The sequence below is a fragment of the Rhinatrema bivittatum genome, chromosome 4 (genome assembly GCF_901001135.1).
Source record: "Rhinatrema bivittatum chromosome 4, aRhiBiv1.1, whole genome shotgun sequence".
NCBI classification, from domain to species: domain Eukaryota; kingdom Metazoa; phylum Chordata; class Amphibia; order Gymnophiona; family Rhinatrematidae; genus Rhinatrema; species Rhinatrema bivittatum.
Window position 1 is genome coordinate 112477873 of NC_042618.1, and position 26949 is coordinate 112504821.

The following is a 26949-nucleotide window of genomic DNA, read 5'->3' on the forward strand; positions in this document are numbered from 1 at the left end:
AATAGGTGTTCTCTATTTTGGAAATATTTTTGCAATATATTAATTTTATCTTTCTCTCTGCAGAAAGACACTAATAACGTAGCTCTCTGCGGAATGTCATCTATAGATGACTCTAGAAAGGAGGTCAGATTAGGGGACGCTTGCTGTACACTGTCCATTCCTTCCTCTCCTTCCTGTCTCTTAATTCTCGAGTTCAATACATAATAAATTTTTGAGATGGATGAATCATCTACATTCGTTATAGACAAGTTTTCAACAAGATATTTTTTCAACAATTCAATAGCAGAGAGAAGCCTAGTCATGGGAAAGTTCAAAAATCTAAGGTTTTTAACCCTATTCTCATTTTCTAGGTTCTCTATCTGCCTATGATTGACCAGGCTATCCTTAATAAAGGAATTATTTACTGTTTGTAACGATGTTATCTGTACAGTATTTGCCTTTCCTAATTCCTCTAGTTGTTTCATACGATTATCATGCATCTGCAGTACATTTTTCATCTCCATATTCCCTTTATTTGTATAATCCATAAAGCCAGTCATTGTTTTCTGCAGGTCATTGATTGCTTTCAATACATCAGCTAGGGTAACTGACTGTGGGTCTAAGGTTAATGGACTAGGAACCTGTAGTCCAGTTACAACACTAGACCCCAAGTCTCTCTCTTCTCCCACCTCAGTGGGGTATGTATTCGCATCATCCATATCTACCTTCTCTGATCCAACTTCAATAGGAACATCTAAGTCCAGCAATAGCTGGACTTAGATGTTCATCTGACTTCAGACACCTCCACCCACTAACATGCACCCCATCACAATTCCCATTATACATAACTACAAGTGGAGAGCACCAAAACCCCCCACTCCCCACCTTCACAACTGCCCACATAGATTCAGGCCCTTCCCCATACCAAGACAACAAAGACTCATATCCATCATGACTTCCCCCATCACGCAACTCCTTGGCCTCTCTCTTTTCACCTTAACCCTATTCAACGCTCAATCACTTTCCAAAAAAATTCACCTTCTTAATGATTACCTCATCGACAACAACCCAGACATATGTGCAATAACAGAAACTTGGTTAAAACCTTCAGACATAACACTAACAAACCAGCTACCAACTCAAACATTTGACCTCTTCTCAATACCCAGACCCAAAAAAAAAGGAGGAGGAATCCTACTTGCCGCAAAAAAACAACTGGGCCTAACCCTACAACAATCATATTCCACTACAAAACTGGAATGCTCCCTATTCAAATCACAACAACTTCAAATATTTCTCATCTACGCCACACCAGGAACCCTAGACACCAACCCCTCTCCTCTAATAGAGCTAATAACCAAACACCTCAACTCAGAAAAACCATCTATCATCCTAGGAGACTTCAACTTACACGTCGACTCCACCCCTCAATCTTCAAACTGTGAAACATTTCTTACCTCCCTCAGTCACCTAGGATTCTCACAAATAATCAGCGGTCCCACACACAAGGCAGGTCACACATTAGACCTCATCTTTATCAACGAAAGCTTATCTACCTATTCCAATCCCTCCTGTACTCCAGTCCCCTGGTCAGATCACCAGATCATCAACACGACTCTCAAAATGAAAAACACTCCACCTCCAAACATTAACAAAACCACGATTCATTTTAGGAAACCATGCTCGATTGATCAACTTAACGAACAATGCTCCAATGATCTCAACCAACTAGACCTCTCAGATGCCGACACAGCCATTACCCTCATGGATCAAACTCACAAACAAAATAGCTGATCAACTTTGCCCAATCTCCTCCAAAAACAATTCAACCAGCACGAGACACAGAAAACCGTGGTTCACCCCAGATCTCAAATCCCTGAAACAAAAACTTCGAAACAAAGAACAAAGCTGGAGAAACAACCCTTCACACTCAGCAAAACTGGACTACAAAAACACCCTCAACACCTACAGAAATGCCATCCACAAAACAAAGAAAGACTTCTATGCAAAAAGAATTCACAATTTCATCTTCGATTCAAAAGCTCTATTTTCATACGTCTCATCTCTTACCAAACCAATGCCCCCAACTATTCCAGACCAACAAGCACTCAACAAGGCAAACGAATTGGCCACTTATTTTAAAACAAAAATCTCCAACCTCACTCAACACCTTACAACCCACAACTCCCCACCTATACCTATGAGCGCTTTTCAATTCACTCAGAACGCCAGACTAGAGGCTTTCGAACCCACATCTGCCATGGAGATCGAAAACATACTCAAAAAAATTAAACCAGCTGCTCATCCCTCAGACCCACTACCAACCAACTTGCTCACCGCCATCACTAACACTGTAGCAAAACCCATTGCAGAAATCATTAATACCTCCCTAGCCCAAGGCATTGTACCCAATCAGTTGAAACTAGCAATTCTCAAACCACTACTAAAAAAACCAAACGCTTCACCTTCTGACCCAGCTAACTTCAGACCCATTGCAAACTTACCATTGATTTCCAAACTGATGGAAAAAGCTGTCAACAAACAACTTTCCGAATACCTCGAGGAACACAACATTCTCTCTCCCGCACAATACGGTTTTCGGAAATCATTAAGCACAGAGTCCCTTCTGCTTTCTCTCACGGATACCTTACTTCTGAATCTGGAAAAAAAAACAATCATACCTACTGGTTCTCCTAGATTTATCCGCAGCATTCGACACGGTAAATCACTCTCAACTCCTAGACCAACTATCAAACATAGGAATTAAAGGCACGGCTCTCAGTTGGTTTAAATCATTCTTATCAAACAGGTTCTACAAAGTCAGAATAAACAACAAGGAATCTGAACCCATCCTATCAGACCAAGGCGTTCCACAAGGTTCATCTCTATCTCCCACCCTGTTCAACATTTACCTCCTCCCCCTCTGCCATCTGCTATCAAAACTCAAGCTTACCCACTACCTCTACGCAGACGACATCCAGATCCTCTTACCCATCTCAGAATCTATTCAAAAAACTTTATCCTTCTGGGAGGACTGTTTACAACCAATTAAACAACTACTCTCCAACCTTAACTTGATTTTAAACTCCAGCAAAACAGAGATGCTACTTATCTCACACGTCCCACACATCAACTCACCTTACCTTTATCAATCCACCTCATTAAATATTGATCTCTCTTCAGACGTCAGAGATCTAGGAGCATGGCTTGACAATCAACTTAACTTGAAAAAATTTATAAATACCACCACCAAAGACTGTTTCTATAAATTACAAGTCCTCAAAAAGTTAAAACCTCTCCTTCACTTTAATGATTTTCGCCTTGTCCTACAATCCATCATTTTTTCAAAACTCGACTACTGCAAACGCAATCCTGCTTGGACTCCCCGCTAACAGTATCAAAACCCCTTCAGATGGTACAGAACGCCGCCGCCAGAATCCTAACAAACACCAATAAAAAAGAACATATCTCCCCCTATCCTGAGCAACCTCCACTGGCTACCCATCAAACAGAGAATCCTTTATAAAACCCTTACCATTATTCATAAATCAATAAACAACATCGCCCCTATATCTCTCCAAACGCAACTTCGTCCACACCTATCCTCCAGACCCATCAGAAGCGCCTACAGAGGCACATTATTCGCCCCTCCAGCAACATCATTACTAAGAAAAAGAGCACTCTCAACCGCAGGACCACACCATTGGAATGCTCTCCCCCCAGACCTACGCCTTGAACCCAGTCTGCCAGAGTTCAAAAAAAAGTTAAAAACCTGGCTCTTCAGACAAGCGTTCCAATTTACAGAATCCAACTAAGCACCTTATCCTGATTGAACCTTTAATTTATTGTTTTATACAGTTAACAATATTCAACATATATATATATGCAATATTTAACTTTTTAATTATTTTAATTTAATTTAATTTAGGTCACGAAAACATTCAATGTTTAATGTTTAATTGTTAATTGTTATTTTTTATTTTTATTTTTCATTGTTATTTTTCAATGTTCAATGTTCGATGTAATCAACCCAGGTCTGACCTCCCAGACTGGGGCAATTTCTTCGTTTACTGTAAACCGGACTGATTTGTATTGTATACAGGAATTCCGGTATATAAAAATTAAAAATAAATAAATAAATAAATAGCTGAGATGGTAGTTGCTGGCTGGGGCTATCAGACATACCTGATGAAAAAGATATGTCTGGGATCGTATTGCGGGCTGCTTGACTTACCCGCCTTACGATATGCTGGTCCATCGGGCCTCTAGCCTCCATAGCCGCCGGGGAAGACGACCAGACCTTCGGTTTTCTCTTCCTACCCATAGAGTGGGAAGAGTTTAAGGCAATACTAAAGAAGAAAAAATTTTTACCAAGGGGCGCGCCCCTTTGGCGCGCAGCTTTGGCCGCGCGCCGGCGGCTGCGCGCCGCTACTGGCTCGGCTTTATCCCGGCGTTTTGGCCCCTCCTGATGTCGTCAATTCAGGGGCGTGGCCTCGGGGCAATCGCGGAAACAGCTGAGACAGCTCACCAGATGGAAGCGGTGAACTCCAATCTGCCCTCCTCTGCCAACCTCTCGGACGAGAGGATCTCCAGATGTAAGTCCTCCGGGGTATAGCCGCTACTGGCTCGGCTTTATCCCGGCGTTTTGGCCCCTCCTGATGTCGTCAATTCAGGGGCGTGGCCTCGGGGCAATCGCGGAAACAGCTGAGACAGCTCACCAGATGGAAGCGGTGAACTCCAATCTGCCCTCCTCTGCCAACCTCTCGGACGAGAGGATCTCCAGATGTAAGTCCTCCGGGGTATAGCCGCTACTGGCTCGGCTTTATCCGGCGTTTTGGCCCCTCCTGATGTCGTCAATTCAGGGGCGTGGCCTCGGGGCAATCGCGGAAACAGCTGAGACAGCTCACCAGATGGAAGCGGTGAACTCCAATCTGCCCTCCTCTGCCAACCTCTCGGACGAGAGGATCTCCAGATGTAAGTCCTCTCCGGGGTATAGCCGCTACTGGCTCGGCTTTATCCCGGCGTTTTGGCCCCTCCTGATGTCGTCAATTCAGGGGCGTGGCCTCGGGGCAATCGCGGAAACAGCTGAGACAGCTCACCAGATGGAAGCGGTGAACTCCAATCTGCCCTCCTCTGCCAACCTCTCGGACGAGAGGATCTCCAGATGTAAGTCCTCCGGGGTATAGCCGCTACTGGCTCGGCTTTATCCCGGCGTTTTGGCCCCTCCTGATGTCGTCAATTCAGGGGCGTGGCCTCGGGGCAATCGCGGAAACAGCTGAGACAGCTCACCAGATGGAAGCGGTGAACTCCAATCTGCCCTCCTCTGCCAACCTCTCGGACGAGAGGATCTCCAGATGTAAGTCCTCCCTGCAAAGGTAAGTTTTTATGTATTAAAATAGCAACCCCTGCTGAGCTAGAGGACCCCCCTGCCCCTCTAATCTCTCCTACCCAGTCCCGCTTCAAGTACCTAAGTTCCGATACAGCAAGATGTGTCTCTTGTAGAAATGCCACAGACACCTGCTTATGTTTCAGTAAAGTGAGAACTTTAGAACGCTTAACCGGGGAGCGTAATCCACAGACATTTTATGATATCACCCGTGTAAGATTAAGCATACTAGAAAAACCAACATCCACAGGAATGCCTCGTATCCCACCTCAAAGGGGTAGGGACCCTCCCAGCCAAGGCCCCCACCTTCCAACATCCATACACCCCCATTTCAAAGGAAACACTCATTCCATAGTACCAACCAGCCAGTCAATCATTCATCCTCGCTTCTACAACTTCCCCCCGTCTCTCCCCCTGCCCCCCTTGGCCCACCCAATAGGGTTTCCCTCCAGTCCCCCTCATTATCATCACTCCCCGGACCCCCTAAGCGGAGGTAAGTATCACACTTACTGATGCTTCCGGGCACCGCCCCAGTCTTATATACAGGGTCCACATTGCACTCTCCCCCCTCCTCGCCGTCCCTCTCTGGTCCAAGCCCCATCCCCTAAAAAGCAACTGCAGCATGTGACTTCCCCACTCCATTAAGTCCAGACCAAATTGAGAACATATGAGTACGAGTTCTGAGAGATGCAGTCCTCCGGCAGAAAAGACACCCTTCATCGTCTAGCAGGAGCATACCCAATCCTCTCCGTGCTACCATCTAATTCTTATGTCAGAGCTGGAGGGGCGTAATCGGCCAGACTCTAAGGCCTATTGCAGCGGAAGTGCATAGTTCATAGCTCCTCAGATATGAAAGGAAATAGATGGTATAATAAAAACTAGCACTCAGAGGCTTTCAAGTCCATCTGTAAAGCTGAGGTGTCCGGTATCCCAATAATGTGTGGACAGAAAAAACCCCCAAATGAACATCGGAACCAGGCAACCAGCCTTTTAACTGCAGAACCTCGTCCACACGCAGCAAAACCTGGAATGGGATTGTACTTGTCATAGACGTTGGACTCTCATCTGCTTCTTGAGAAGAAAAAGCAAACTCTTGCAGGAGCCATCACTATCTTCCCCCTGAGATACAAACAATCATCAGGTATCCAGGGTATCCACAAAGGCCTTAACCTTCTCCACCGTATCAAAGTAATGCACCCGCGAGTTATGCCAAACCCGTAAACGCGCTGGAAATAACAATGCAAACTTTATGCCTTTGGTGTGAAGCGTGGAGCATATCTGTGAAAAGCGACGTCTGCTCGCTGACACTGCTGCCGAGAAATCCTGGAACACCCGGATAGTGTGAGCCTGATATTTCAAATCTGCTTTCTGCCGCGATGCTCTCCACAGCTCCGCCTTATGCGCTGAATTTAAAATTTTTGCAGTCACCAGTCTTGGCCTATCCAGATTCTGCTGTTTTGTTCCCAGCCGGTGAGCACGCTCCACCACCAGTTTCCCTTTAAGGTGTGGCAGGGCCAGCGCCTCTGGGAGCCAGGTCTCAAGCACAGTGCGCAGGGAGCCCTCCTCCAGGCTCTCAGGGAATCCTAGAAAGCGCAGATTATCCCTGCGCGCTCTATTTTCTACATCCTCCACCTTGTCTGCCAAGGCCTGCAGTGTGGATGCCTGCTCCGCCATCTTGGCCATGCGGTCAGTGCCTGCATCTTCCAGAGCTGAGATACGAGTCTCAGCTGCTTCCAGCCGCGGTGGCAGAGCTGCCAGGGTGTCCCTCACCTCCCCCAACTGATCGGTCAGTCCAGCCCAATGCTCGTCCAAGGCCTCCCGAATCGCTAGCTTTATGTCATCTATGGTAAGAGGCAGCGGGGGGGGAGGGGGACTCACCCGTCGATGCGGCAGCCATTTTCTTGTCAGCCACCCTGGCCTTTTCTTTCTCTTTTTTTGCCTTCAACGATGCCATTCGACCCACGGTTTTTGCAAAAAACGAATCGCTGGGTCGAGCCCCTTTCCCTGACTCCTCAACTGTCCGATTTGGTAGTGTTCACGTGGTTTGGGGTCGCTTTATCGCTGAGACGGGCCCGGAGCTGAGCCGAGGCACGTCTGCTCAGCTAGTGCATCACGTGATCCCCCCATGGGCAAGATAATTTTGCATATACCTGGTCTCCAGGGTTGGTTAATTCCATAAACTAGTCTCTTGGACAACTTGGCAGAGCAAGTAAACCTATTTGACATTCTTTGCACATTGTTATGCAGTTCTGTGCAACCACAGAAGGTAAAAATAACTCTTAAACTAACATGTCCATAATTTTGGGACTAGCTGGTGTTTTTGTGCTCTTGGTTGCCCTCTGACACACAATGGCTTTCTGTTCATGTTCTGGAGTATAAATTTACAGTTCCTGGGATTGCAGGTATATAGTTTTACATCTAGGAAATGTACACACAATATGATATATATTTGCACAAAAACATTTCAGTGTAGCCTACTTTCTGAGCAGTTATTTTGAATTGCTGCATTGGCAAGATAGTTAATAAGCAAGTCATACTTTATATTAATGATGTTAATATAAGTAGCATACAGGCTCCTATTAATGAAAATGATGTGTACAATTATTCATAAGCGATTTATAAAAGTGTCTTTATAAATTAAAAATATGACTTAAGACAAGTGTCTTGGCTAAAAATACTTTGGAATAGTTGCTATTATAATATTTGAGAGGTTTGGAATGATGACCCAGTTAAACAAATATTGGGGTCTATTTACTAACCTGTGATTTGCATTAACGTTTCTTGCATGCTATTAAAGGTGAATTTTAAAAGCCCCATGTACACCAAAATGAAGAGATGTGCAAATATTCGGGCTCATGTGCACCAAGCAGTTTTTAAAAGCTACCGTGTGTAAATGCTGCTGCACACATATCCAGGAACGTCTCTAAAAGGGTGTGGTCTGGGCAGTACATGGGCGATACATGGATGTTTCAGGACTTAAACCAGAAATTTGCTTGTAAATGCATAGGTGATCTGGTGCTTGCGGAGGCCTCCTGCCATGTAACTTTACTTCTTCTATGGATGACATAAGTCCTCCCCCCCCCAAATAAGCCATTACAGAGGGGTTTAAAGGGTCTGGGGTAACTGGGGGATACACAGGCTATCAAACTGGGCGGGGGGGGGGGGGGGGGGGGTTTGGAGAAACCTATCTGTTAACTGGATGAACTGGGAACGAACAGGCAAAACTGGCAAATGCGTTGGTGCGCGTCCCTTTTAAAATCCCGCCACTTAAATGGTAGAAGAGAGATTTGCACGCACACGCATGCACCCACTTAATATTCAGTAAACATGGACGCAGCCAGGCACATGTATGTTATAAAATAGCATCGTCCGTGGACATGGGCCAACAGACATGCACATGTGTGCCCTCACGCTGGTTTAAAAGTTACCGTCTTATGGCCGACCGTTTATTCCCCCACGCGTGTAAAATAAACAGGGGCTACGCGCTGAAATGCTGTGCTAGATAAAGGGGCAGTGTTGGGGGGGGGGGGGTGGAGAGGGGCGGGGCTGGAGGTGGCCATTTGCCGTTGTGCCGGAGAGCGTGAGCAATTGCTACAGCTCCTGTTGAGCAAAAGATAAAACAAGCAAAACAAAATAGGGATTAGATAGGATAGGGATAGGGGGTGGGGAGGAGAGGGAAAGGGAAAGGGAAGGAAGGTTAGATACAGGGGTAGGGAAGTTAAGGAGCGGACTGGAAGGGAAGGCTGGGATGCGTCGCCACTTGGGAATTGCGTAAATCCTCCTGCACATGCTTGCGGATTACAAAAACCGGCATGCATGCAGCCCAAGATTTTATATCATGCACGCGCATGTTATAAAATCAGTGCGTCCATGTGTGCGTGCCGGGTAGCGTGTGCACCTTTAAAAATCTACCTGTTAGTGAATAAGATCATGTTACCAATAATATGACCTGCAGTAAATAAAGTGTGCTACCTTGCATTGCAAGTAAGTAAATAGACCCCATAATTCGCTGAATATCCATGAGTATTTATTTATTGCATTTTTTTTTGTTTATGTATAGGGAAAGATCATGTATGCAGATTCATAGGCTGTGGAAGGAATGACCGATTCAACTATGTAGTCATGCAGTTGCAGGTAAGTTAGACCAAAATGATCCAGTTTATTTTCATCAAACTGGTTTTCTTTCTAAATTTTCCTCTTATCCCACCTCATCAAGAAAAAGCTTCCCATTTAAAATCCTAGTAATGGGCACTTAAGTAAAAATAATGGACGTGAGCTTGAGACATAATACAGTTAGACATACATTTACCTCTGACACCATCCAGTCAAGCATCCTGGCTTGATGATGATGATGATAAGGTGGTTTTCAGGAAAACAGAGTTCTAAAAGCTTCTTATATCAGTATTGAAAGATGGTTAGAATTATGTCAGTTCTGACTCAATGTGAAATTGTAGTAATAACTTTTATGTTGGCATGTTTTTCGGTTTCTGTAAAGGTTTTCATGCACACAGTAATAAGCACTGGAATTAACTCAGGTTTGGCATTATGATTCCATATTAACTCCTGCTCAGTCAGCACTGACTTTGCAGTTGTCTTTTTGTAGTATCTGCATATGTGCCACACCTTAAGAGTCAAGAGAATTAAGATGAGATTATAATTTTTCAATGAAATTGAACTGAAATTCTTAAGAGAATCTCACCTAATTCCATCATCTTAAAAATGTTTCTAAATCAAGAAGTCCTTTAAGTAGTGTATAGTATGACCCTCAGCAATTTTGCCTTAATTGTCACATTTTTTTGAATTTGTTTCTATGGCTTGCCTATTGTAATTAAGTTGAGCCATCCATTTGGCAGATGATGTTAGTAGTATGATGATTAAATTGCATGTGTTGTGTTAACTGTTCATAGGCAATGGTATTCAAAGTGATGCAACTCTTTTCTTTTTGTAATCCAAATTTATTTATGAGCAGTGAAGGGTAAATTCTGTTCACATTATGCAAATATCATGTAAACATATAACCAAATTTAAATCAATCTGATTTATGCTAAAAACCTGTCTTTATTTCCAACCCTTAACAAACCCAAGCACATAGTATTAGGCCAGGTTGTAAAGAAAAACACTTTTTACAGTTATCCCTTTCAGAAATTCCTCCCCCATACCATCCTCTCCCTCTAGCCCCCATAAGATCTGATACTCACACTCTAATCCAGCACCATTGTAGCAAGCCCAGCTCTATAATCCTGTTGACAATTTAAGCAATCTCTTTTGGCTTGGTACAATTAGTTCTAGGAAGGGAATGGCTCTCTTTATTTGTATTTATTTTAAGAGATTTAAAAAAAAATTATTTTAGGAGTTGGGGTGGGTGGGGATTGAGTTTTTGGAGTTTCATTTGTGTATTGCGTAATTTTAAAATTTGTATGTTGTGTTATTTCTTTCAAATATGTTCACTGCTTTGAGTGGTTCATGTAACATGTAGGCAGTGTATAAAACAATAAATGAAATATAGCAAAAAGTGTCCCAAATTTTAGGAAATACAGGAAAACCACCTCTTGCTTGGTCGATAAACTCTTCATAATCTGCATTGTTGAGATCAGGTTTCTCCAGTCCTTAAGTGTACTGTATCTTGACACTTTCTAGGTTCTTCCCTTAACAGGACGCATGGGAGTAACTTGCATGGCACGGAGGTTACTACCAAAAGAAAATTGCTGGGCAGACTGGAATGGACCATTTGGTCTTTATCTGTCATCGTTTCTATGTTACTCTCTTAAGAATTGCTTGCTGAGCTAATAAAAGAGAATTTTATTACATCAGAATATAAGAAATGCCATAATGGGTCAGATCAAAGGTCTATCAAGCCCAATATCCTGGAACTGACAGTGGATATTCTAGGTCACAAGTACCCAGAGGGTCCCAAATTATATACCACATTCTTGTTCGTAACCAGGGATAAGCAGTGGCTTTTCCATATCTTGGTGACTAATAGTGGTTTATGGACTTTTCTGGTACAAAACCAAATGAAGGTATAAATGAAAGATTCCAGTATCAGATACTACATAAATATGAAGGAATCAAAAACTCTGAATATTTGTAATTTTTAATTAACAATATAGCAAAAATTATCTTTATCAAAAAAATCTCTTAAATGCTAATATAAAATATATAATACAAAAAACTTTTTTGATACAAATCTCAAAACAAGAAATTAGCAGGACACAACATCACAGATATCACATAACAATCTTTCCACTCATAACACACCTCACGCAAACTATCGAAATGCATGCACTCCAGCTAACATACACACAATCTTTATACACATAGATAAAATGTATTCCACCTAATACTGTCTCAGTCTTAGAGCTTATCCTATCCCAATAAAGAAAGGATCCACTCTGTTTCGCCAAATTCAGGCTTCTTCAGGGGATGTAAAAAGTACTCGGCATGTTGACCTAAAACGTCTTCAATTCTATTTTTTATGAGCTCCCGGCATTTATTTGCCGATGAACTCTAGTCTGACACTATGTAGACTGGTGTCATTCCTCAAAGAACCATCTTTATATGTCATGGCAACATTTCAAAATTATATAATGCTGTAGAAGCAGTGAGACAACCAAAGGAACTAGTGGTCAAATTCACTAATATTGTGATGAAATTTAATGAAATCTAAACAACTCTTCTGCCGCTATTTAATCACTGCACTATGAAGATTGCTTCTAAAAAAAAAAGTGTTCAAAACGTGATTTATATATTCACTTATCTATAAATAAAGTTGTTAAATAAAATATAAACTCAATCGTTTCATCTCCCTAGCAAATGATCTCAATGTGTTATAACAGCGTCACAAAGTGATATAATAAAACACTGTGAAATCATTGAAACTGCCAGAAATCTAATGACTGAACTTACTGATGTCAAAATGGTCTTCAATGAGATTTAGACACATCTTCTATGAACGATATATAACAGTATGTCAAACTAACAAATAACACCAAAATATAAGAACCCATAAATCTGGACCTTTACTTGCTGACCTGTGTTTCAGACTCTGCACTTCAGCTGTTCCCGAAAAAAGCTGCGGCTGCACAATGAAATCTAATCTATCTTATATGTACAAAGCAATCAAAAAAAAATAAGCGTAATGTAACACCATTACGTTGACTTACTCAATTCAAAAGAACCATTAATATAGTCGATGATATCTTATAATAAGCTGGCCAGTCAATCTCCTGATTAAGTCCTCCAGGCTTGAGCATAGGCCATTCAGAAATCGTGTCATTCTTTGTCTCCCCCATTTTGATTGGATACTTGGTAAATGACAAATTTTAAGTCTTGCTCCACATGGATCATCTTAACCCAGTGTTCAACTAATGGGGCTTATTCTTTATTTGTGCGTAAGCAACTGAGGTGCTTTCTGATACAAACCCCTACTGCATGTTTAGTTTGACCTATGTAAATTAAATTTCAAGGAGACACCACCGCATATGCTACTTATGTTGACCTGTATATGTAATGTCTGAGTTTGTACTCTCGCATCAAATTAGGATGTTTAAATACTGATATATTTAAGCGCTTATGGCCGCTTTTCCACCGGTGGATCCCAGGTCTCCGATGGCTCCGATGCCCTTCCCACTGAAGGCATCATCGGGAGGAGAAACACCTTTCCTCATCCCTCCATCGGGAGTTCTGCCTCAGCCATCGATGCCAATACGTCCCTTGCCACCGACCCATCCATTGGTGCCGATACGTCCGGCGCCACAGAGTCATCCATCGATGCCTTCGATGCCATCATTGGTGCCTCAGATTCCTTCGGAGCCTAGACCCAGGACCTTCAGGTATCCAACCACCCTGTCCCCCTCTAGTTCCTAGAGGGACAGGTGCTGATCCTTATGATACCTGGGCTGATGATACCTCAACAGACACCAATGATTTACCTTCACCACCTTCACCCGCTGAGAGTAGGAAGCGTTCTCCTCCAGAGGACCTCTCCTTTATAAACTTTGTGAAGGAATGTCTGAGTTGGTTCCCTTTCAATTACAGATGGAACAGGATGATAGGCACCAGATGATGGAGTTGCTCCAGTTCCTGGATGCCCCCAAGGTAATCACCTCTATTCCCATCCATCAGGTCTTTCTCGATCTCCTCAAGAAAGAACTGGGAACATCCTGGATCGATTGCTCCAGTACACAGGAAAGCTGACACTACCTATTTGGTGCAGTCAGCCCCAGGCTTTCAAAAATCACAGCTTGATCACCACTCTGTCGTGGTAGAGTCTGCACAAAAGAGGGCAAAGAGGTCAAAGCCTCACTCGTCTGTTCCTCTTGGAAAGGAACAGAAGTTCCTAGATAACATTGGTCGCCAAGTATTCCAAGGGGCCATGCTCATCTCCCGAATTGCCGCCTATCAGCTTTATATGACCCAATATAATAGGGTCATTTTTAAGCAGATACAGGACTTCTCAGACTCCCTGCCTCAGCAATTTCAAGAACAATTACAAACCCTAGTAAGCAAGGGTTTTGAGGCAGGCTAGCATGAGATTAGAACATCTTATGACATTTTTGACACTTCTACCAGAGTGTCTGCAGCTGCTATTTCGGCGAGACTGTGGGCCTGGCTCAAGTCTTCTGACCTTCGCCCAGAAGTGCAAGACCGGTTATCCGACCTGCCTCGTGTCGGAGATAATCTGTTTGGCAAACAGATTCAACGGACGGTGGCAGAATTAAAGGACCATCATGAGACCCTAAGACAGCTCTCTCTGATGCCCTCCGACTTCTCTTCAAAACAGCCCTTCAGAAAGGACTCTGAAGAAGTCATTCTTCCGCCCGAAGAAGTCTTACCCACCACCAACCAGATCCTGTGCCACGAGACCTTATCAAAAACCGCAGTCTCGTCAAGCCCGTAAACAAAAACCACAAGCAGCCCCTAACCAGGACTTGCTTCAGGTTTTTGACTTCCACTTAGAGAGCAGCAGCCAAATTCCTCTGTCGCACATACCAGTGGGAGGTCGATTGTGCCACTTCCACAACATGTGGCATTCAATCACATCCGACCAATGGGTATTGACAATCATTGCTCAGGGTTACCATCTGAACTTTCTCGCCCTGCCACCGGACTCCCCACCTCTACAGACATGGAGACCATCCGAACACTCCATTCTTCTGGATCAAGAGGTTTTCCTCCTTCTCCACAGAACATATAGAAAGACATGGTTTAATGGAACAAAGTCAGCATGGCTTTACCCAGGGCAAGTCTTGCCTCACAAATCTGCTTCACTTTTTTGAAGGAGTTAATAAACATGTGGATAAAGGTGAACCGGTAGATATAGTATACTTGGATTTTCAGAAGGCGTTTGACAAAGTTCCTCATGAGAGGCTTCTAGGAAAAGTAAAAAGTCATGGGATAGGTGGCGATGTCCTTTCGTGGATTGCAAACTGGCTAAAAGACAGGAAACAGAGAGTAGGATTAAATGGGCAATTTTCTCAGTGGAAGGGAGTGGACAGTGGAGTACCTCAGGGTTCTGTGTTGGGACCCTTACTGTTCAATATATTTATAAATGATCTGGAAAGAAATACGACGAGTGAGATAATCAAATTTGCAGATGACACAAAATTGTGCAGAGTAGTTAAATCACAAGCAGATTGTGATAAATTGCAGGAAGACCTTGTGAGACTGGAAAATTGGGCATCCAAATGGCAGATGAAATTTAATGTGGATAAGTGCAAGGTGATGCATATAGGGAAAATAACCCATGCTATAATTACACGATGTTGGGTTCCATATTAGGTGCTACAACCCAAGAAAGAGATCTAGGTGTCATAGTGGATAACACATTGAAATCGTCGGTTCAGTGTGCTGCGGCAGTCAAAAAAGCAAACAATGTTGGGAATTATTAGAAAAGGAATGATGAATAAAACAGAAAATGTCATAATGCCTCTGTATCACTCCATGGTGAGACCGCACCTTGAATACTGTGTACAATTCTGGTCGCCGCATCTCAAAAAAGATATAATTGCGATGGAGAAGGTACAGAGAAGGGCTACCAAATGATAAGGGGAATGGAACAACTCCCCTATGAGGAAAGACTAAGAGGTTAGGACTTTTCAGCTTGGAGAAGAGACGACTGAGGGGGGATATGATAGAGGTGTTTAAAATCATGAGAGGTCTAGAACGGGTAGATGTGAATCGGTTATTTACTCTTTCGGATAGTAGAAGGACTAGGGGACACTCCATGAAGTTAGCATGGGGCACATTTAAAACTAATCGGAGAAAGTTCTTTTTTACTCAACGCACAATTAAACTCTGGAATTTGTTGCCAGAGAATGTGGTTCGTGCAGTTAGTATAGCTGTGTTTAAAAAAGGATTGGATAAGTTCTTGGAGGAGAAGTCCATTACCTGCTATTAAGTTCACTTAGAGAATAGCCACTGCCATTAGCAATGGTTACATGGAATAGACTTAGTTTTTGGGTACTTGCCAGGTTCTTATGGCCTGGATTGGCCACTGTTGGAGACGGGATGCTGGGCTTGATGGACCCTTGGTCTGACCCAGTATGGCATTTTCTTATGTTCTTATGTTCTTATGTTCAAGAGCAATAGAACCCATTCCATACTCTCAGCAAGGCCTAGGGTTCTATTCCCGGTATTTCCTAATCCCTCAAAAATCGGGAGGTGTCCGTCCTATTCTGGACCTACGGGCCCTGAACAAGAACCTCCAGCGAGAAAAGTTCAAGATGGTCACCTTGGGATCGCTTCTACCTCTTTTACAAAGAGGAGACTGGCTCTGCTCTCTGGACCTCCAAGACGCATACACCCATATTGCAATAAGTCCAGCTCATCGCAAGTACCTGAGGTTACTAGTAGGCCCCAAGCACTATCAATACTGAGTGCTTCCATTCGGCCTAGCGTCTGCACCACGAGTCTTTACAAAATTCCTCGTAGTTGTTGCAGCCTTCCTCAGGACACAAGGTGTTCACGTCTACCCCTACCTGGACAACTGGTTAATCAGGGCTCCCACTCAGCAAGCTGCTCTGTCATCCCTCAATCTAACCTTACACACTCTAATTTCGTTAGGATTTCTCGTCAATTACGACAAATCCTACTTAGTCCCATCTCAAACCTTGTCGTTCATTGGGGCAGACTTGGACACCTTACAGGCAAAGGCTTTCCTGCCTTGACAATGAGCAGTGACACTTGTATCTCTTGCTCACCAGCTGCAGTCTCAGCACTCTGCGACTGCACGCCAATTTCTTGTCCTCCTGGGACACATGTCGTCCTCAGTCCATGTCACACCAATGGCCCGCTTGGCCAAGAGACTCATGCACTGGACTCTGAGCTCTCAATGGACTCAAGCTATTCAGCCTCTGTCTGCCATTGTCCACATCACCGACTCACTCTGACTGTCTCTCGCCTGGTGGAAAAATCAGACCAATCTCCTCCAGGAATTGCCCTTCCAGGTTCCAAATCCTCAAATCATTCTCACCACCGACACTTCCAACCTCGGGTGGGGAGCCCACTTAGCTGATCTGCAGACACAAGGCTCTTGGTCTCCAGAGGAAGCCAAACACCAAATACATTTCCTGGAGCTTCGAGCAATCAGATATGCTCTTGGGGCTTTTCAGGATCGCCTATCAAATCAGGTCATCCTGATTCAGACGGACAACCAGGTGGCCATGTGGTACATCAACAAGCAGGGAGGTAGGGGCTCCTTCCTTCTGTGTCAGGAAGCTGCACAGATTTGGGCGAAGCTCTCCCATTCGATGTACCTCAAGGCTACTTACTTACCGGGAGCGGACAATGTGTTGGCAGACAAGCTGAGTCGCGTCTTTCAACCGCACGAGTGGTCTCTCAACCCCTGGGTAGCGAACTCCATTTTTCAACAATGGTGATATCCTTGAATAGACCTCTTTGCGTCCCCACAAAACTGCAAAGTGGAAAACTACTGCTCTCTCATTCGCAGCAAACTCTTTCGTCCCAGAGACGCATTCTCCCTCTCGTGGACAACCGGTCTGCTCTATGCATTCCCTCCACTTCCTCTTCTCTCAAAGACTCTCGTGAAGTTACGTCAGGACAAGGGAACCATGATCCTGATAGCTCCTCACTGGCCACGCCAAGTGTGGTTTCCAATACTTCAGGATCTCTCCATCCGCAGGCACATTCCCTTGGGAAAAGACCCGCTTCTGATCACTCAGAATGACGGGAGCCTATGCCATCCCAATCTTCACGCCTTATCCCTGACGGCATGGATGTTGAAAGGTTAATCCTCCAACCATTTAACCTTTCTGAACCAGTTTCCCGTGTCTTGATTGCTTCTCGGAAGCCTTCCAAGAGAAAATCTTACTCTTACAAATGGAAAATGTTCACGTCATGGTGCTTTTCTCAGTCCCTTGATCCCCTTTCCTGTCCAATCCTGAAGTATCTGGACTATCTCTGGCATCTATCTGAGTCAGGTCTAAAGACTTCTTCCATCAGAATGCATGTCGGTGCAGTAGCCGCCTTCCATAAAGGTGTCGGGGATGTCCCTATATCAGTACAACCCCTTGTAACACGCTTTTTGAAGGGCTTGCTCCATATCACGCCTCCACTATGTCCTCCGGCCCCTTCTTGGGACCTTAATCTGGTTTTGGGTTGGCTCATGAAACCACCGTTCGAGCTTCTTCACTCCTGTGACCTTCGATATCTCACATGGAAAGTGATTTTCCTTTTGGCTATCACTTCAGCTCCAGAGTTAGTGAATTGCAGGCTCTAGTTACCTATCCGCCTTACACTAAACTTCTGCAGGACTGGGCGGTACTCCGCACTCACCCTAAATTCTTGCCTAAGGTAGTTTCGGATTTTCATCTTAATCAATCCATCATACTACCTACCTTTTTTCCCAGGCCCCATGCCAACCCAGGAGAACAGGCTCTGCATACCCTTGACTATAAATGGGCTCTAGCATTTTACCTAGACTGTACAGCTGCCCACAAGGAAAGCACTCAGTTGTTCGTCTCTTTCCACCCTAACAAGTTAGGGAAGCCTGTGGGTAAGCAGACTCTCTCCTCCTGGTTGGCGGACTGCATATCCTTCTGCTATCAGCAAGCGGGCATTCCATTCCAAGACCGTGTTAAAGCACACTCTTTGAGGGCCATGGTGACTTCAGTAGCACACCTACGCTCTGTGCCGCTTCCTGACATTTGCAGGGCTGCTACCTGGAGTTCTCTCCACACCTTTGCAGCCCACTATTGCTTGGACAAAGCCGGAAGAGAAGATTCCATCTTCAGCCAGTCTGTCCTTCGTAACCTGTTTACAACGTGACGTACCAACACCCTTCCGCCTGCCCGGTGGAGTTCAGGATGACCTCTACCAAATTCCTCCCCAGTTGTTGTGCCTGTTGCACTCCTTTGGGTACATTTGGTGCATGTTCAGACATCCTCAGCTCGGTACTCACCCATATGTGAGGACTACCATCCTGCTTGTCCTGTGAGGAAGCAAATGTTGCTTACCTGTAACAGGTGTTCTCACAGGACAGCAGGATGTTGGTCCTCACGAAACCCGCCCGCCGCCCCACGGTGTTGGGTTCGTAACGTTTTCAAGTAAGACTGAAGGGGGACCCCTGCTGGCTGCAGGGTTAGTGCCATGCTGGGCATGCCCAGTAGGGGCCAGTCAAAGTTCTGGAAACTGACAGAAGTTTTCTGTGATTGGGCTCCATCCTGATGATGTCACCTATATGTGAGGACTAACATCCTGCTGTCTTGTGAGAACACCTGTTACGGATAAGCAACGTTTGCTTTCATCCTAGCTTGATGGTATGCTTTTATAGAGTCCATCAAGCTAGAGTGAGAGAACAGTAGAAATGGCATCTTTGTGAGACTTTCCTCACTCCAAATGACGTCAAATCTTCACCAAGGAGTTACTGTGCCGTTTGTTCATCTCACTCTACATGAGAAACTGGCCCCTAAACCACCACCAGCATCTCACCTCAACCTATTAGATGGCCTGCCTATACAAATATAAATACTTCACTAGTATGAGGGCCTTGTATATAGTCTCTCTCTCTCTTTCCCTCTCTCTCTCTCCCTCTCCAAGATGTGAAAATAGGAATTATTGCAGAGTGCACCACATGATACTACCATTGCGAAGCGGTATGTTACCACGTGGTGCAGTAATTCTAAAATTTCCCTAAACACACCCCGTTATCAATACGTTAATGCATTTTGATGAATCTAGGTTTATATGTGAAATGATATCAAATAGTGTACATCTTTGTAAGCAGTAATGAAATCAAAATAAGCATGCAAGATATGACTGCCAAAGGGGAGGTTGTTGAAATCTAATTTTTTGGTGATTTTACGATTTCTTCATTTTCTAAAATGGCTGCCCAGACGACACAGGTTCTCTTGCTGTCCAAGGGCTGAAGAGGAATCACTCAGTGCTGATCCTAAGTCAACTAGTTACCCTTGTAGCTGCAATCAACTTTCCTTTTCCTTGAGCCCAATAGGAATGTGCATTTGTTTGAAACAAATTGGTAAAACTTAACAAATAGGTACCTATTTGTTTCATTAATGGGTTCCCTTGAATGAAATTATTATTCATTCCAGTTATGTTTCCCATTCATTTCTATGACCCACTGAAGTCTATGGCAAGATTTTTGTTCAAGTTCAAGCATTTATTGATAAAAAGGATTTTTGTATAAGACGCAATAAAAGCTACTTTTCCAAATACTTGAAGTGGGCTTCAAATATGAATTTACTCTCTGCTACTTCCCAAGCCATATAAATGGATCCATCCATGTGTAGATCATAATCAGACCTAGAACAGTGTTTCCAGGAAACTCTAAATATAGTCTTATCAGTATTGAACCAGACTAAATCAGAATGATGTACACTGTCAATTTGCAGAAGTAACCAAAGATCAAAACCTCAAGACCATTGGATGGCCATATGGGACAGCCTAAGAAGGTAACCCCAAAGCAAAAAGGATACTTCCCAACTGTTAAAAAAAAATCACTTGGCACAAAAACATCAAAGTAAATCCATATCTGATTCAGATTCAGTGGAAAATAAATCAAGAATAATAAGAACAAAAACTAGGAAAGAGCAACATAAATAAAAACAAGAAATGTACAACTCAGAAAAATCTTACTCCGGAAACTGGCAAGGTCCTCCATTTTACACTAACAAGTCAGAAAACAAGTAACTCAGATAACAGTGAAAGCTAGCTATATCAAAATCAGGAAAATAAAAATGAATATGCCAAAGTTGCACAGCAAGAAAGAGCAACAAAAATTAACAAAAACATTGGCAGCAAAAACACCCTTAGCCGCAAAAAAAAAACAAAAACCTGTGGTAACTAAATATTTGTTATTAATTCAAATATTTCTTATATCAAAACACTTGTTTTGAATGCAGTAACCTGGGTTAGGTGAATGAAACAGAGCGACTGGTCTGTGAGTTCAATAACCCCCCTCTCCCCTTTTTCTTGGGTCTCAACAAGGTGAAAACACCGTAGAGAAAAATGCAGTCCTATGCTCATTCAGGAGAGCCCAGAGCAGGGATGAAATGATCACAGCCAGATACACCAGCAGATATAAAGCAAGACCCCACCCAGGATAACAACTACCAGGGGCATAACTAAATTACAAAAAAAGAAAGATGTTACAAAAACACTTTTTGCAGGGAAAATGCCAAGCTGGACAGATAGGGGAGTGGTGAAACAGGTGGTATAGAAAAAGAATTAAAACCACTCGCCTGGAAAATGCCAACTCCCACTTCTGAATGGGTTTCTGGCACCATCTGACGAATCCAGGCCAGCTTTTTTTTTCTCTGCTTGAATGTGAGACATGAACCCACTCAGTTGCTTCGGTAAAGCTTAGACTTTATTAGCTAGCAATTTACTTGTATGTAGAAGTAACCAATCTGACCCTAGTGACAGATTCTAGAAGCTTTATAGGGTTTGATAAGCATGATGGCAATTAGCCAACCACAGAAGTCACATGGCTTACAGGTACAACCAGCTTGCAGGTGCCAAAGGTCACTAAACTGCAAGCTAAATGAGGGCTCAAGGTGTGAACAAGATCTCTAGGCCACAAACTAGGTGGGAGCCAGAGGTGGGAAGATTACTTGACCACAGGTCTAAATGTCAGCCCTGCTTTCAGTGAAAACCATGGCTCTAATCTGGGACACTAGGCGAAGGGACCTTCCATATCTCTAATGCATTTTACCTGTTATAATATAACAATAGCGCTGTTCCAGGTATATGTATTTATTTATTTATTTATAAATTGCTTTCCAGATATGTCACTCAAAGTGATATACAGAAATATACATAAAATACATTCACACACAAATCCAGACAAACTGAGATAACACAAACAATATTACTGCAGATTGAAAGAAAACCACCCTCCAAAGACTTCCATCATTTTTGGGACATCAACCATATTTTTAAACTCTTCTGAAATCGGAGATTACCCTCTGCACATGGCATCATAGTTAACTCATTTCAAAATTTTGGAATGATTGCAGAGAAGACCCAGTTCTGCAACTGCACATCCCTAAATGCTTTTACAGCTGGAAGCTGAAGTACATACATATCTATGATTTATTTGCAGACCATGGCTACAGGTAACCCATTTCAACTAACTGCTCAGATGTGGAGGGCATAACCCCTTCTTTACCTTGAAAGCTAATACCAAAGATTTAAACTTACAATGCTGCCCAATAGGTAATCAAGGTAACTGCCTAAGTAGACAACCTGCTGACACATGCCGAGAGCAGCTTGTAATAAGGCGAGCTGCACTGTTCTGTATAAACTGCAATTTTCTAATCACCAAAACTGGCAGACCCACATTACAATTATCAAGTTGAGAAATAACATGGGTACAGTAAACCATCTTTAATGCACTGGAATCTAAAAATGGTTTCAGTTGCCTAAGTAACTTTAGTTTTGTACAGCACTGTGTATGTTGTGTAGCACTATAGAAATGTTTAGTAGTAGTGGTAGAAACTATAGTAAACTTTAAGCCACTTGCGAGATCTGTTTCTCAAGAGACAAAAGGGGGGGGTCTAACCTTATCTCTAATAACTAAACCTTCTCACTACTTGTGGAAAAACCCAGTAGAATTCAGGCCTATTTGCTAGAATTTAACACTAGCCTCAGCCACTCACAAACTGTATTCAAACAAGCATTAGCTCTCTGGACAGAATCAAATCTATTCTTATCCAGTTGGATGTCATTTGAATAAATAAAGAATGAAAACCAACAGAGCTAAAAAAAAATTATTACAAAGCAAAGGGGACAGTGAGGAACCTTGAGGGGGCCCTTGTTCAACTTCTTTAAAAGAGGATCTCCTACCATGAAAAAACCTGTCTGAAATCTTCCATGTAAAAAAAGGGAAGATCCAATCTCACACAACCTTTTAAGCCATATTCCAAGTAACAGGCATGTACAATGGAATGATGAAATCGAAGGCACTGGAAAGATCCAACATCACTATAAACACTCTCTCTCCCACATCTAAATAGGGAAACACATCATCAAAGAGGGAAACTATAATTGTCTCTGTACTACAGTCCTGATGAAAACCTACCCGAGCTGTTTCCATTTTCCCACAACCATAAAAATTTGACCCTCTTGCTTAGTAAGTAAGTACCTTTTCAAACACCTTGGCTACATAAGGTAAATTGATACTGGTGTATAATTACAACACTTTGTGGAATCCAGTTTTACTTTTCAAAATGGGCAAAACAATAGCCCATTTCAAGACCCCCGGAACTTTTCCTCAACCAATAATGCATTCACCAATCTTAATAAAAAAGCTAAAACATCTTGATAACTCGTGCATTAAAAGGAAAGAACACAGAATAAAATAAGAAAGTACATATCACCAGCACCTTAAATGCCATCAAGGATAAGGTGTCAAAACATTCCAAATAATCAGCATCTGTATTTACTATCTGAATACTCACATCTGGACAGGAAATTACAATCTGGTTTCCATCTGCCATCAAAGAATCTTTCACCAACATCTTTCACCATCTTTCACAAACATCTCACAATCAGGAATCGTATCAAACTTAATTGACTCATTAACATTCTTTCCCATTATGGAATTGACTACCTTAAACAATACTCTGATTTATTATTAACTTTTTCATTTTCACCAGAATAATTCTTCTAAGTTATCATAATTAATTTAAAATTGTAGCTGCCTTTTGCCACTTCATTCTATCTGCAGTTTTACCTGATTTCCTCCACTCATGGTCTAGGTAATGTAAACCTATTTTTGCTCTGCAAAATCTGAAGAAAACCCTGGGGAAATCAACTGCTTATTCTTCCCTCCAAAGCTAGCCCACGGTAATCCTGCCCCAACTGATAGTTGAGAAGTAGTTAATTCCTCAAGACTTTCACTCCCATCTTCATTAACTAAACCTAATGAGCTAGAACATACCACCTTTCTATGGAAATATGCCATTTGCAGAAGTTGGCAGAAACCTTTGACATTTAGCTAACCACAGATGTCATTTTCCATGTAGCAGTAGCCACCCTGGCTTTATCAGCTGTATCTTCACCTAATCCTAGTAGCTAGCCACAATACATGTCCTGGCAGTAAGCAGTGTCATCTTTAAGACACAAATGTCAAATGCTTTGAGCAAGTTGCAACAATTTCTAACACATCTTCTCGTGACCTACTTTTTACTTAACCTTTAGTGCAGTGTTACATAGCTAGTCCCTTTGCTGTATTGAAAGTCTAAAAGGATAACTCCACTTAAGGTCAGCAGACCCTGATATTTCAACAGTATGTTGGTTATACTGGGGTGTTTTTGTCCCCAGAAAAAAATATGAAAAAAGAAAACAAAAATCAAGTTTCTCCTACCTCCTCATTCTTTTCTAGTTCTTACCTGCTCCTCTACAGTCCCAACCTGGTTCTGTCATTCTGTTTGCTGGTTATACTGGGGTGTTTTGTCCATAGACAAAACACCCCAAAGCCTACGCCTTGTATATTCCTGTAAATAGTCCGTTGCAGTTTTTATTTATTGCTTTAATTCCTCCACCTCCTGCTCTTTGTATACTCCTCCTTGTTCGCCCTCCCTGTTCATTGTAATTTCTACCTTTAAAGTTACATTGTAAACCGGTATGATGTATGCATACTAATACCGGTATATAAAAGTTTTTAAATAAATAAATAAATAAATAAATAAATAAATACCCTCAGAAGGAAGAAATACAGGCAGAACAGAAAACATGCAGAGTAGAAGCCTTTTACATTTTCTGAATGTGGTAAATTTCAGAAGGAAGAGAACTAATGCAACACCAGAAAATAAAGAAAGGGAAGAGACTATATTCAGCTACAGAATATGGGAAAAGCTTTCTTAATAAAGCAAACCTAACAAATTATCAGGAAAGCCATACTGAGGAGAGACCAAAGTCATATTCTGATTGTGATTAAAGTTTGTCGGAAAGCAGATTTCACAGGAAACATAAAATTCCACCCAGCAGTAAGATCAGGATCAAATAGGGAATGAAACAAAAGTTCATGTCACAAAAATGTTACTGACAGGTCATTCTCTTGTACAAAATCTGATAAGTAGCAAGTGCCTCCACAGGACTACTGACATCTCCCATGCCACTCTGCCTTGCTGCTATACCACTTATCGCTCACCTTAGGAGTCTTTCTTTCACTTAGCATTGCTGCTGTATCCTGTATTTTGCACCTTGAAGGTTTTGCTGTTACCCTGCCTTGCTATCCTGCCTTGCTACCCTGCCTTGCTAACCCAGATTGTACACTAGGGGATGTTTTTGCCACTCTGGGGGACTTATGTACACCTCTCATGGTGCTATGGTTTGTCGATACCACTGTTTGTGCTGCTTTGTCCCTTTATCAGTGCCTTGGACTTTTTCTACTTTGTTCCCACTTCATGGTGCCTGAGGATGTTAATGCCATTCTTGGTACCACTTTGCCTTTCATACTACCGTTGAGAGTTCATGCCACTATTGAAGATGCCCTCTTTTGAAGCCTTGGGTTTTCTTTCCACTCTAGCTGCTTCTTTGCTCCTCTGACAGTGCCTTGGAGAAGTCCTGCCACTGCTGGTACCACTTTGCCCCTTTATAGTGCCTTAGACTCTTCATGCCACTTTTGGTGCCACTTTGACATAGTCTTGATGTGTTGGCATGCCTTCACCATTCTGATGATCTCTACCTACCAGTTTCATTAAAAATTATTAGAACATTCCAATTTGGGAGCCCAAAATAGTCTGCATTGCTTTCCCCATTCCCCCATTAACTATAATGGCAAACGAATGAACAAATATTATTTTTGTTTGAAACTAATGAAATAAATCTAGGTGCCCTATGAAATGAGGGAATGAACCAAACCAAATTATCTTTCCTCTGTACAACCTTAGAGCCCAAGTGTGTGATACACCTGGACCCTGCTGGTTTTGATGTAGAGTCATCCTATGCTATGAGCAAGCCACAGGACTCGGGTTGTTTTTCAAAAGGGCACATTAATGCTCAGATTTCAAGGTGACATTTTAAACATGCCAGTGAAAGTACTGACTGGATATTAAATTTTAGACCCAAGCCATTTGGAAGAAGGTTTAACTTGAAAAGGAGACTCTCTTGTTACTTCTGGTCACAGCATGTTGTGTTAGTATCACAGAACCCACTTCAATCTAAGCTTACTTACAAGCTGTCTGGTTCTAAAATTTTGCAGAGCAGTTGGTGATGTCAACATACCCTTATTTCACAGTGGGGCAGGCATGCTGACATCTCTGCAACTGCATCACATGTTTCTAGGAGCAGCAAGCAACTTGTTTCAATCATTCCATACAGCAGGTTTGCAGCAGGGTAATGAGTAAAGTAAATTATTACTTAATCATGACCATGAAAGCTAATGTTGTATCTTGTGTTAAAGTGCACTGTTGGGTTTACCAGGGCAGAAATCTGGCAGATTTGCGTCGGAGTCAGTCCCGGGGAACTTTTAGCATCAGTACCACCTTACGACTGGGCAAGCAAATCCTAGAGTCTATTGAGAGCATCCACTCTGTGGGATTTTTACATCGAGACATTAAACCGGTAAGTGAAGACCTCTGAGATATAATCAATGGAGATTAGTTTTCCAGCCTTAATTTAGAGTGCTGAAAACTTGGAGAGAGTGAATGAAATGTTGCTCTTGTTTGCAGGCAATCTATAATGCAGTTAAGTAGAGTGGGATTGCAATTGTAGATGACAGTTGAGGTATTTTCATGTATTTGCCCTAGGAATCTTGTGTAAAATGGAGCAAGAAGAAAATACTCTGATTTAGAAGGGTAGGAGAGGAAGGAAAATAGGAAACAGTGCATTTTTCTGAACTGCTTTAGTGTAGATGCACCTGAGTTATGTCTTACAATCTACCTTTATACCCTAATCTCTCTCATAACCTAATATATTGTACTTATTCCTTCTCTAATTCCAGAAATTAATGATTATTCTTTTTTTAATCAAACAGCCTTCGGCTTTCCTCATTCACGTCCACCAGGACTCCTACCCTACCATCAGCAGTTTGTTTTAGTTAGCCTTATTTTTTTCTCCTTTGGTTTCTGTTTTGTCTTCAACATTAGTAAAGCTGAAAA

General features: G+C 42.6%; 1 protein-coding gene across 2 annotated transcripts in view; it reads left to right on the forward strand.

Annotated features, from left to right (window-relative positions):
* TTBK2 (tau tubulin kinase 2) overlaps nt 1-26949 on the forward strand; it is a 321653-nt gene that overhangs the window by 143798 nt on the left and 150906 nt on the right. For both annotated transcript variants that reach the window (XM_029598687.1, XM_029598686.1), the window contains exons 4-5: nt 9426-9499; nt 26273-26413. In XM_029598687.1, coding sequence (XP_029454547.1) covers nt 9426-9499; nt 26273-26413 — 215 coding nt within the window. The remainder of the gene's footprint in view (nt 1-9425; nt 9500-26272; nt 26414-26949) is intronic.